Source organism: Pongo pygmaeus, chromosome 3 (assembly GCF_028885625.2).
Source record: "Pongo pygmaeus isolate AG05252 chromosome 3, NHGRI_mPonPyg2-v2.0_pri, whole genome shotgun sequence".
Taxonomy (NCBI): domain Eukaryota; kingdom Metazoa; phylum Chordata; class Mammalia; order Primates; family Hominidae; genus Pongo; species Pongo pygmaeus.
In genome coordinates, this window is record NC_072376.2 from 117,947,328 (window position 1) to 117,959,221 (window position 11,894).

General features: G+C 37.1%; 1 protein-coding gene across 3 annotated transcripts in view; it reads left to right on the top strand.

Annotated features, from left to right (window-relative positions):
* Nucleotides 1-11,492, top strand: part of TET2 (tet methylcytosine dioxygenase 2) — a 130,360-nt gene extending 118,868 nt beyond the window's left edge. For all 3 annotated transcript variants that reach the window (XM_063663954.1, XM_054484591.2, XM_054484590.2), the window contains 3 exons: nucleotides 1,308-1,445; nucleotides 4,294-4,648; nucleotides 6,770-11,492. In XM_063663954.1, the coding sequence (XP_063520024.1) occupies nucleotides 1,308-1,445; nucleotides 4,294-4,648; nucleotides 6,770-8,241 (1,965 nt within the window). In that variant the 3' untranslated portion in view covers nucleotides 8,242-11,492. The remainder of the gene's footprint in view (nucleotides 1-1,307; nucleotides 1,446-4,293; nucleotides 4,649-6,769) is intronic.
* The last annotated feature ends 402 nt before the right edge of the window (nucleotides 11,493-11,894 follow it).

The following is an 11,894-nucleotide window of genomic DNA, read 5'->3' on the forward strand; positions in this document are numbered from 1 at the left end:
AAAATAGCATCAAAAATATAAAATTCTTAGACATAAATTTGACAAAAATATATAAGATTATATACTGAAAACTAAAACATTGCTGAGATAAATTATAGAAAACTTCAGTAACTGGAGAGATACACTATGTTCATGGATCAAAAGACTAAATATTATTAAGATGTCAGTTCTCCCCAAACTAATCAATATGTTCAATACATGATGTTTCAAAACCTCAGCAGGTTTTTTGAAAGAATTGGACAAGATGGCTCTAAAATATATATACTTGGAAATGCAAAGGACTTGGAATAGTCAAACAATATTTTAAAAGAAGAGCAGAATTTGAGACTATATATTGCGTGGTTTTCAGATTTACTGAAATCTATACTTGCTACTGTCTGTCAAGACAGTTTGATATTGCCCAGGCGCAGTGGCTCACGCCTGTAATTCCAGCAATTTCGGAGGCCGAGGTGGGTGGATCACTTGAGGCCAAGAGTTTGAGACCAGCCTGGCCAACATGGCAAAACTCTAATAAAAATACAAAAAATTAGCGGGGCATGGCGGCGCGTGCTCACAGTCCCAGCTGCTTGGGAGGTTGAGGCCTGAGAATTGCTTGAATCCTGGAGGCAGAGGTTGCAGTGAGCCCAGATCGTGCCACTGCACTCCAGCCTGGGTGACAGAGTGAGACTCTGTCTCAATAAATAAATAAAATTTTTTAAAAGTTTGATATTGACATACCTACATACACACCATTATACACAAGTGGATCAGAATAGAGAATCCTTAAGTAGACCCAACATATATAATATGGTCAATTGATTTTTAACAAAGATGATTCAATTGGGAAGAGATAACCATTTTATCCAGTAGTATCTGAACAGTTGGAAAGCCATAAGGGAAAAAAGGTAATCTTTACCCTTAATTTTACACCATTTATAAAAATTAACTCCAAATAAATCCATTTATATGAAATTCTAGAAAATGAAAATGTGTAGTGATAGATTAGTAGTTGTCTGGGAACAAAGCAGGAAGCATGAATTATACAGGGGCATGAGGAAATTTTTAAGAGTAATGATTATGTACTTTATTTTGGTTGTGACAAATATATATCAAAACTCAAATAGCATACTTTATGGCCTCAATAACACTATAAAATGAAAACTTTACCATGTCAAGATATTTGCTCTATTTTGTGTCATTCCATTTTGTTTCTGGATATAAAGTTCAAAACATTTTTTTAAAGTTCTAAATGGTCTAAATACTAGTGAGTTTTCGGTGTAAGAGTAAAACTAACTACTTTCCCATTCACACACACTTTTATTTTTCAGATTGAATATGAACACAGAGCACCAGAGTGCCGTCTGGGTCTGAAGGAAGGCCGTCCATTCTCAGGGGTCACTGCATGTTTGGACTTCTGTGCTCATGCCCACAGAGACTTGCACAACATGCAGAATGGCAGCACATTGGTAAGTTGGGCTGAGGACAGCTTAGCAGCTGTTGAGTCTGTTCTCACACTGCTAATAAAGACATACACAAGACTGGGTAATTTATAAAGGAAAGAGATTTAATTGACTCACAGTTCCACATGGCTGTGGAGGCCTCACAATCATAGCTGAAGGCAAATGAGGAGCAAAGTCACATCTTACATGGTGGCAGGCAAGAGAACATGTGCAGGGGAACTCCCCTTTATAAAATCATCAGATCTCATGAGACTTACTCTCACGAGAACAGCATGGGAAAGATCCGCCCCCATGATTCAATTACCTCCCACTGGGTCCTTCCCAAAACACATGGGAATTTTGGGAGCTACAATTCAAGATGAGATTTAGGTAGGGACACAGCCAGACCATATCAGCAGCATCTCATATTGAGGAGCAGAACACTGGAATTTAGTAGCATTTGGTTAGAGTAATATGTTGTCTGCAGGTATCACTGGACAACAATATTTTCATGAATGAATTCCTGTTGCAAAGTGACCTGCTTTGGCATAACAAGCAGTCTCATGATAGGTTGGCACATTAGTTTCCTGTCAATTGTGTTGACAAGCACATGAGAATCATGGAAATCCTTGGTGTTAATCTAAACCAGTGACTATGCATTGCCAGTTACAGTTAACTGCCAGGAAAATCTCGAAATTCAGTGCCAGTTACCTGGTAGATTGTAATCAGTTAAGCAAAAAGCCATATACAAGCCATTCACCTTACAGAGAGAGAAGCATATTCACCTTACAGAGAAGCATAAATGAGAAACACATCATCATTGTCACAGTAACTGTGGTAACCTATTGTAAAAGATTCACAGTGCAAAAGAGCCTGACTACATATTACAGTGGGTAAAATGGATCGGTCTTGTAATTGGAGGCAGTGGTGAGGGGAAAATAGATATGTTATATATATATATATATATATATATATATATATATATATATATATATGTTCTATACCAACAAAGGGTTCAGGGTATAATTTTGCATGTAAAGGGATGACCCAGAGTAGAGATAAAGAACAAAATACTCTGTTGAAAAAACTATAAATCAATCAACCTAATGAATTATCAACATGGATGTAGGTGTAGTTGAAGAAGATGGTCGGTGAGAATATGGAAATAGATATCAGGAATTAAAGTCATATTCTAGGGCAGAAAAGCATTCCTGGAGGTATTAGATGATAGCTGAAGTAATTTGAAGAAGCTGGTGTGAAGTTTTTTGTTGAGAAGCAGAGAAGGTATTCATTTAATGGTCTAGATCAGAGATTGGAAAACTCTTCTCTATAAAGGGCAAGATGGTAAATATTTTAGGGACTGCAGGCCACATAGGATTTGTCACGTTGTTTGGTGGGTTTTTTTTGTTTGTTTTGTTTTTTAAAAACTCCTTGAAAATGTAAAAACCATTCTTAGTTTACTGGCCATACAAACACAAGCTGTGAGGCACATTAGCCATAGGTTCTGGTTTCCTAACTTCTGATCCAGAAGAACAAACACAAGGCCTACCAACCACCCCAACATCTAAAATCATCACTAATCATGTACTCAGCACCTGCTCATTATTAGAAGGCTATGCTAGTTTCTGAAAAGCAGAAGTAGTAAATGATAACTGGAGCTACAGTGCATCCTAATATAACCATGTTTCATTCCAGCAAGGTGACAGAGAGTAAGATGATGAGAAGGATGTTTAGAATCAAGAAGAATTTGCCTCTGATAGAGCGTGGGTTCTGTGAAGTAAAATGGAAGGAGCACTAGACAAGAACTGAATAGGGTTAAATATGTATGGGAAAAGTAACAAGGTGCTCAGAGACATGAATTTGAAGACTTTTCTGTGCAGGAAGTGACAGGCTCATTAATACCATCTCATGTTGAAGTTATTTCTAAAGTCAGTCCATTATGATCACATTTCTCTCAAGAATATCTTCTAATTTTATTTTAGATCACATTAGATCACATTGTCTCCATTGATCAAAAACACTAAATACTAAAAAGCTAGTATTTAAAAACCAGCAATAATCTTTTACCAAAGCTAGTGTAATTGTGGTAACTGAAGCAAAAGGTACCATTTAATTATCAAAGCAACAGAGGTAGCTTTCCTCCCTCCACCCCTTACCCTTTTCAGAGTACCCACTTATATGGTCATATTTCAGAAAAGAAATGAAGAAAAGAGAAAGTTAGGTTTGACAGAGTACAAAGGAGGAGAGAAAAGAGAGTGAAAATAGTATTAAGTTGCATATTACCTATATCAGCCAAATCTTTACCTTTTCATTTTTTATATTTTTACTTCAGTTATCTTACAGAAATTTCTTAAACAGAGAATTAGGTGTCAGGTATGTGAAAAGACATGAAATTTGTGTTCAGAAGTATGAGATGAGGCAAATGTGATACTACCAAAAACAGAGGAAGTCATTTCGTAGAAAAAACTTTTAGCCTGTTTTTGAAGAGGCTTCACATCTAGCACATCTATTTTTGAAGTGTGAAAAGCAAGAGAGTGCTTCATTTTGGGGGAGTGTTGCTTCTTCCCATAGACAGAAACATATGTGAAGAACAAGGGTCACCACAGGTAACTGTTCCTGATAGACTCAGAGAAAGGGTGGGTGGGCAATGTCAATTTGTCTTATCTCCCTGTACCATTTTGACGCTATTTTCATTAATAACAGGTAGAATGGTTTTATGGTAATATATATGTCATTGATCTGGATCAACTAGGCCACCAACACAAATCTGGATACTGAGAGGAGAAAGATACATACACACACACACACACACACATATACATACATTTTCTTTGGGACCTGTAGTTGAGGCTGTAATGTCTTACTTCCCTACCAGGTATGCACTCTCACTAGAGAAGACAATCGAGAATTTGGAGGAAAACCTGAGGATGAGCAGCTTCACGTTCTGCCTTTATACAAAGTCTCTGATGTGGATGAGTTTGGGAGTGTGGAAGCTCAGGAGGAGAAAAAACGGAGTGGTGCCATTCAGGTACTGAGTTCTTTTCGGCGAAAAGTCAGGATGTTAGCAGAGCCAGTCAAGACTTGCCGACAAAGGAAACTAGAAGCCAAGAAAGCTGCAGCGGAAAAGCTTTCCTCCTTGGAGAACAGCTCAAATAAAAATGAAAAGGAAAAGTCAGCCCCATCACGTACAAAACAACCTGAAAACGCAAACCAGGCTAAACAGTTGGCAGGTAAATTTAATGTAAAGCATTTGTAGATAAATGTGTTGTGTGGTATATTAAAAATGAAAATTATTTTGGTTTTGCCCCCATCAACTTGTAAGTTCTGGAGTACACATGCGGGATGTGCAGGTTTGTTATACAGGTAAACATGTGCCATGGTGATTTGCTGCACAGATCAACCTATTACCTAGGTATTAAGCCCAGCATCTTCCTGATGCACCCCTACCAATAGGCCCCAGTGTGTGTTGTCCCCACTCCCCCACCATGTGTCCATGTGCTCTTATTGTAAAATGAACATTGTTAATTTTGGAAAGTTATATCAGTCATGGTCTTAGTTCTGTGCCGGAGTCTTCTCTAAAGTAGCAAGGGCCAGGCTTTGTTCTCAGAGATGGTAATGAGATATTGCACCATCAACATGGAAAACATGGAAAAGTCTGGATTTTATTCTATAATAAACAGCAACGTTTTTTTAACAGGTAAGTGATACGATGAAATTCATTGTAATTTGGCAGTAGGCCAAATTAGTAGAGGAGCTAATAGTTTGGAGATAAACACAGTAAACCAGAACTGAGGTAACAAGACCTTGAATTTTGTTGGTTAGTAGCAAAGATATAGCAAAATGATGCAAATGAGGTCTTCCAAAATGGGAAAAAGAAAATCAATACATTAGTGACAAAACATTGGAATAAAAGAGAAGAAAAGTTTAAAGATGACCCCAAGTTTTAAACCTAAACTTAACCTACCGTTTTAGGTTTCTAAAACAGTACTATTTATTGAAATAAGTTTGAAAATATGATTGAGAGAAAGAGAGGGGAGAATTTAAGAGAGAGAGAGGGGAGAATTTAGACATGTTGAGTCTGTGGTTTGGGAGGGGTTCTACATGTAGATTATCCTACAAAACTTTTACCCATCTAAATAGATTACAGCTGTAGTAATAACAATAGAACATTATTCATGAATACTAAGTTATTTTCTTTCCATAGCCTCTTGCTTTATGTCTGCAGTTTGTAAAAAGAAAAAAAAATCCAAAATTTGGAGATGGTATTGGCCTGGCCATTAACAAAAGCAAGCCAGTTTGCTTAAAACTAGCCATCTTTGCTGCTTCATGAAGTCAAATTTCTCTACTGATTCATTTCCAAGCTCAGAGGAACTAAGTTAAATAATTTAGAATATGCTAAAGATGCTTGATAAGTGTTTATTGATTGGTTGACTTACACTAAGTAAATACTGTTCACTTAGGTTAGCTGTGAAATATAATCAGATAGAACTTTGCCTCTGCTCCCTTTTAACTGGCTTCTGCAGGTAATAATCCCTTCTGTTCTCAGAACTGCCATTGCAGTTTCATCTATTTGTTCTTAACTCATATGACTTTTTAAAATGAGGTCAAAACAGAAGTATGACTTTTAAAAGTTTCATTTACAAAGCTGAAAGTTTCTTTAAAGTGTTATCTACAACTGTGTTAACTTCCTTTCTGGAAAGCCTGCTCATAAAGTAGCATTTGTTGATTATATAAGATGCTTTTTGTGTTTAAATGCATGTCATTCTTTTTTTCACAACATTCCCGAATCTTACTTATTTTAATTATGTAGCAAATTCCATTGCATGCCAGGCAATGAAGAAGTAAAGTAAAATAAAACATTGTCCTTCCCATTTAGGAATTTACTTACCAGTGGGGGTGAAGAGAGGGCTAAAAACATAACTATAATACATTGTGAGTATTGCTTTATCAGATCTATCTTTGCAGTTGAGTATTACAAAAGCACTAGAAGATGAGGTCACAGTGGTCCCTTGAGGAAGGGATGACTACACCAAGGAAGGATAGGGAGGAGGGAGGAAAAAGGAGGCACTTCAAGCAGAGGCATGTTCAGAAGTTCCAAAGAACATTTTGCTCTCAATGGCTTTGGATGTTTATTTCATTTTTTTCACTAAGTTCTGCATTTCTAATGCCTTAGACAAAAAATTGTGCTGGACAATGATCAGAACCCTGACTTTGCTCTTATCTTTGCTTAATTGGTGTTGTATATTCCCAGTGGAGTTTCTTACCTACATTTAAGTATCCTCACTAGCCTTCATAAAATAATCATCAACATCAAAGATATCTGTTTCTGTTCTCTCTTACCCTGTCCACAGAACTTTTGCGACTTTCAGGACCAGTCATACAGCAGTCCCAGCAGCCCCAGCCTCTACAGAAGCAGCCACCACAGCCCCAGCAGCAGCAGAGACCCCAGCAGCAGCAGCCACATCACCCTCAGACAGAGTCTGTCAACTCTTATTCTGCTTCTGGATCCACCAATCCATACATGAGACGGCCCAATCCAGTTAGTCCTTATCCAAGCTCTTCACACACTTCAGATATCTATGGAAGCACCAGCCCTATGAACTTCTATTCCACCTCGTCTCAAGCTGCAGGTTCATATTTGAATTCTTCTAATCCCATGAACCCTTACCCTGGGCTTTTGAATCAGAATACCCAATATCCATCATATCAATGCAATGGAAACCTATCAGTGGACAACTGCTCCCCATATCTGGGTTCCTATTCTCCCCAGTCTCAGCCCGTGGATCTGTATAGGTATCCAAGCCAAGACCCTCTGTCTAAGCTCAATCTACCACCCATCCATACACTTTACCAGCCAAGGTTTGGAAATAGCCAGAGTTTTACATCTAAATACTTAGGTTATGGAAACCAAAATATGCAGGGAGATGATTTCAGCAGTTGTACCATTAGACCAAATGTACATCATGTAGGGAAATTGCCTCCTTATCCCACTCATGAGATGGATGGCCACTTCATGGGAGCCACATCTAGATTACCACCCAATCTGAGCAATCCAAACATGGACTATAAAAATGGTGAACATCATTCACCTTCTCACATAATCCATAACTACAGTGCAGCTCCGGGTATGTTCAACAGCTCTCTTCATGCCCTGCATCTCCAAAACAAGGAGAATGACATGCTTTCCCACACAGCTAATGGGTTATCAAAGATGCTTCCAGCTCTTAACCATGATAGAACTGCTTGTGTCCAAGGAGGCTTACAGAAATTAAGTGATGCTAATGGTCAGGAAAAGCAGCCATTGGCACCAGTCCAGGGTGTGGCTTCTGGTGCAGAGGACAACGATGAGGTCTGGTCAGACAGCGAGCAGAGCTTTCTGGATCCTGACATTGGGGGAGTGGCCGTGGCTCCAACTCATGGGTCAATTCTCATTGAGTGTGCAAAGCGTGAGCTGCATGCCACAACCCCTTTAAAGAATCCCAATAGGAATCACCCCACCAGGATCTCCCTCGTCTTTTACCAGCATAAGAGCATGAATGAGCCAAAACATGGCTTGGCTCTTTGGGAAGCCAAAATGGCTGAAAAAGCCCGTGAGAAAGAGGAAGAGTGTGAAAAGTATGGCCCAGACTATGTGCCTCAGAAATCCCATGGCAAAAAAGTGAAACGGGAGCCTGCTGAGCCACATGAAACTTCAGAGCCCACTTACCTGCGTTTCATCAAGTCCCTTGCCGAAAGGACCATGTCCGTGACCACAGACTCCACAGTAACTACATCTCCATATGCCTTCACTCGGGTCACAGGGCCTTATAACAGATATATATGATATCACCCCCTTTTGTTGGTTACCTCACTTGAAAAGACCACAACCAACCTGTCAGTAGTATAGTTCTCATGACGTGGGCAGTGGGGAAAGGTCACAGTATTCATGACAAATGCGGTGGGAAAAACCTCAGCTCACCAGCAACAAAAGAGGTTATCTTACCATAGCACTTAATTTTCACTGGCTCCCAAGTGGTCACAGATGGCATCTAGGAAAAGACCAAAGCATTCTATGCAAAAAGAAGGTGGGGAAGAAAGTGTTCCGCAATTTACATTTTTAAACACTGGTTCTATTATTGGACGAGATGGTATGTAAATGTGATTCCCACCCCCCTTACAACTCTACACATCTGTGACCACTTTTAATAATATCAAGTTTGCATAGTCATGGAACACAAATCAAACAAGTACTGTAGTATTACAGTGACAGGAATCTTAAAATACCATCTGGTGCTGAATATATGATGTACTGAAATACTGGAATTATGGCTTTTTGAAATGCAGTTTTTACTGTAATCTTAATATTAACTTTTATTTATCAAAATAGCTACAGGAAACATGAATAGCAGGAAAACACTGAATTTGTTTGGATGTTCTAAGAAATGGTGCTAAGAAAATGGTGTCTTTAATAGCTAAAAATTTAATGCCTTTATATCATCAAGATGCTACCAGTGTACTCCAGTGCCCTTGAATAATAGGGGTACCTTTTCATTCAAGTTTTTATAATTACCTATTCTTACACAAGCTTAGTTTTTAAAATGTGGACATTTTAAAGGCCTCTGGATTTTGCTCATCCAGTGAAGTCCTTGTAGGACAATAAACGTATATATGTACATATATACACAAACATGTATATGTGCACAGACATGTATATGTATAAATATTTTAAATGGTGTTTTAGAAGCACTTTGTCTACCTAAGCTTTGACAACTTGAACAATGCTAAGGTACTGAGATGTTTAAAAAACAAGTTTACTTTCATTTTAGAATGCAAAGTTGATTTTTTTAAGGAAACAAAGAAAGCTTTTAAAATATTTTTGCTTTTAGCCATGCATCTGCTGATGAGCAATTGTGTCCATTTTTAACACAGCCAGTTAAATCCACCATGGGGCTTACTGGATTCAAGGGAATACGTTAGTCCACAAAACATGTTTTCTGGTGCTCATCTCACATGCTATACTGTAAAACAGTTTTATACAAAATTGTATGACAAGTTCATTGCTCAAAAATGTACAGTTTTAAGAATTTTCTATTAACTGCAGGTAATAATTAGCCGCATGCTGCAGACTCAACAAAGCTAGTTCACTGAAGCCTATGCTATTTTATGGATCATATGCTCTTCAGAGAACTGAATGGCAGTCTGCCTTTGTGTTGATAATTATGTACATTGTGACGTTGTCATTTCTTAGCTTAAGTGTCCTCTTTAACAAGAGGATTGAGCAGACTGATGCCTGCATAAGATGAATAAACAGGGTTAGTTCCATGTGAATCTGTCAGTTAAAAAGAAACAAAAACAGGCAGCTGGTTTGCTGTGGTGGTTTTAAATCATTAATTTGTATAAATAAGTGAAAGAGTTGTATAGTAAATTAAATTGTAAACAAAACTTTTTTAACGCAATGCTTTAGTATTTTAGTACTGTAAAAAAATTAAATATATACATATATATATATGAGTTTGAAGCAGAATTCACATCATGATGGTGCTACTCAGCCTGCTACAAATATATCATAATGTGAGCTAAGAATTCATTAAATGTTTGAGTGATGTTCCTACTTGTCATATACCTCAACACTAGTTTGGCAATAGGATATTGAACTGAGAGTGAAAGCATTGTGTACCATCATTTTTTTCCAAGTCCTTTTTTTATTGTTAAAAAAAAAAAAGCATATCTTTTTTCAATACTTGATTTCTTAGCAAGTATAACTTGAACTTCAACCTTTTTGTTCTAAAAATTCAGGGATATTTCAGTTCATGTTCTCCTTATGCCAAGATGTCACCTGTGTTTATGTAAAATCGTTGTAGGTTAATAAATATATTCTTTGTCAGGGATTTAACCCTTTTATTTTGAATCCCTTCTATTTTACTTGTACATGTACTGATGTAACTAAAACTAATTTTGTAAATCTGTTGGCTCTTTTTATTGTAAAGAAAAGCATTTTAAAAGTTTGAGGAATCTTTTGACTGTTTCAAGCAGGAAAAAAAAATTACATGAAAATAGAATGCACTGAGTTGATAAAGGGAAAAATTGTAAGGCAGGAGTTTGGCAAGTGGCTGTTGGCCAGAGACTTTTAACTCTCTAAATGAAGTTTTTTTGATCCTGTAATCACTGAAGGTACATACTCCATGTGGACTTCCCTTAAACAGGCAAACATCTACATGTATGGTGTGCAATCGATTGTACAATTACATTTTGGCCTAAATACATTTTTGCTTACTAGTATTTAAAATAAATTCTTAATTAGAGGAGGCCTTTGGGTTTTATTGGTCAAATCTTTGTAAGCTGGCTTTTGTCTTTTTAAAAAATTTCTTGAATTTGTGGTTGTGTCCAATTTGCAGACATTTCCAAAAATGTTTGCTTTGCTTACAAACCACGATTTTAATGTTTTTTGTATACCATAATATCTAGCCCCAAACATTTGATTACTACATGTGCATTGGTGATTTTGATCATCCATTCTTAATATTTGATTTGTGTCACCTACTGTCATTTGTTAAACTGCTGGCCAACAAGAACAGGAAGTATAGTTTGGGGGGTTGGGAAGAGGTTACATAAGGAAGAGAAGAAATTGAATGGCATATTGTAAATATCAGATCTATAATTGTAAATATAAAACCTGCCTCAGTTAGAATGAATGGAAAGCAGATCTACAATTTGCTAATATAGGAATATCAGGTTGACTATATAGCCATACTTGAAAATGCTTCTGAGTGGTGTCAACTTTACTTGAATGAATTTTTCGTTTTGATTGACGCACAGTGATGTACAGTTCACTTCTAAAGCTAGTGGTTAACTTGTGTAGGAAACTTTTGCAGTTTGACACTAAGATAACTTCTGTGTGCATTTTTCTATGCTTTTTTTTAAACTAGTTTCATTTTCATGAGATGTTTGGTTTGTTTGTAAGATCTGAGGATGGTTATAAATACTGTAAGTATTGTAATGTTATGAATGCAGGTTATTTGAAAGCTGTTTATTATTATATCATTCCTGATAATGCTATGTGAGTGTTTTTAATAAAGTTTATATTTATTTAATGCACTCTAAGTGTTGTCTTCCTGAAGTTTTTTTAGTGCTTGAATGACTGCCACCTCAATGAAGAAAAGGGAATAAAAAATAATTTTTAAAGACACTTTTAAGATAGTTAGTCGTATGTTAAACTATATCTAAGATAATACCCAAATAATTAAGGCCGAAGTATTTCTCTGGTGAAATGGTGTAGATATTCACTCACTTTTCCTTCCAACTAACTTTTTAGTGTATTCACTTTGCATGTGTAGACAGTGTAAGTCAGATATAGAGTAAAGCACCTCTAATCTTAGATTGTCCCCTCCAGTGTTTTGTGAAGGGTTTCAGGATAGCAGGTGCACTAAGGTTGAATTCATATTGCTTAGAACTAAGGCCTACTCTGTTTTCAGACTCTCACCTTCCACTTCTTGCCTA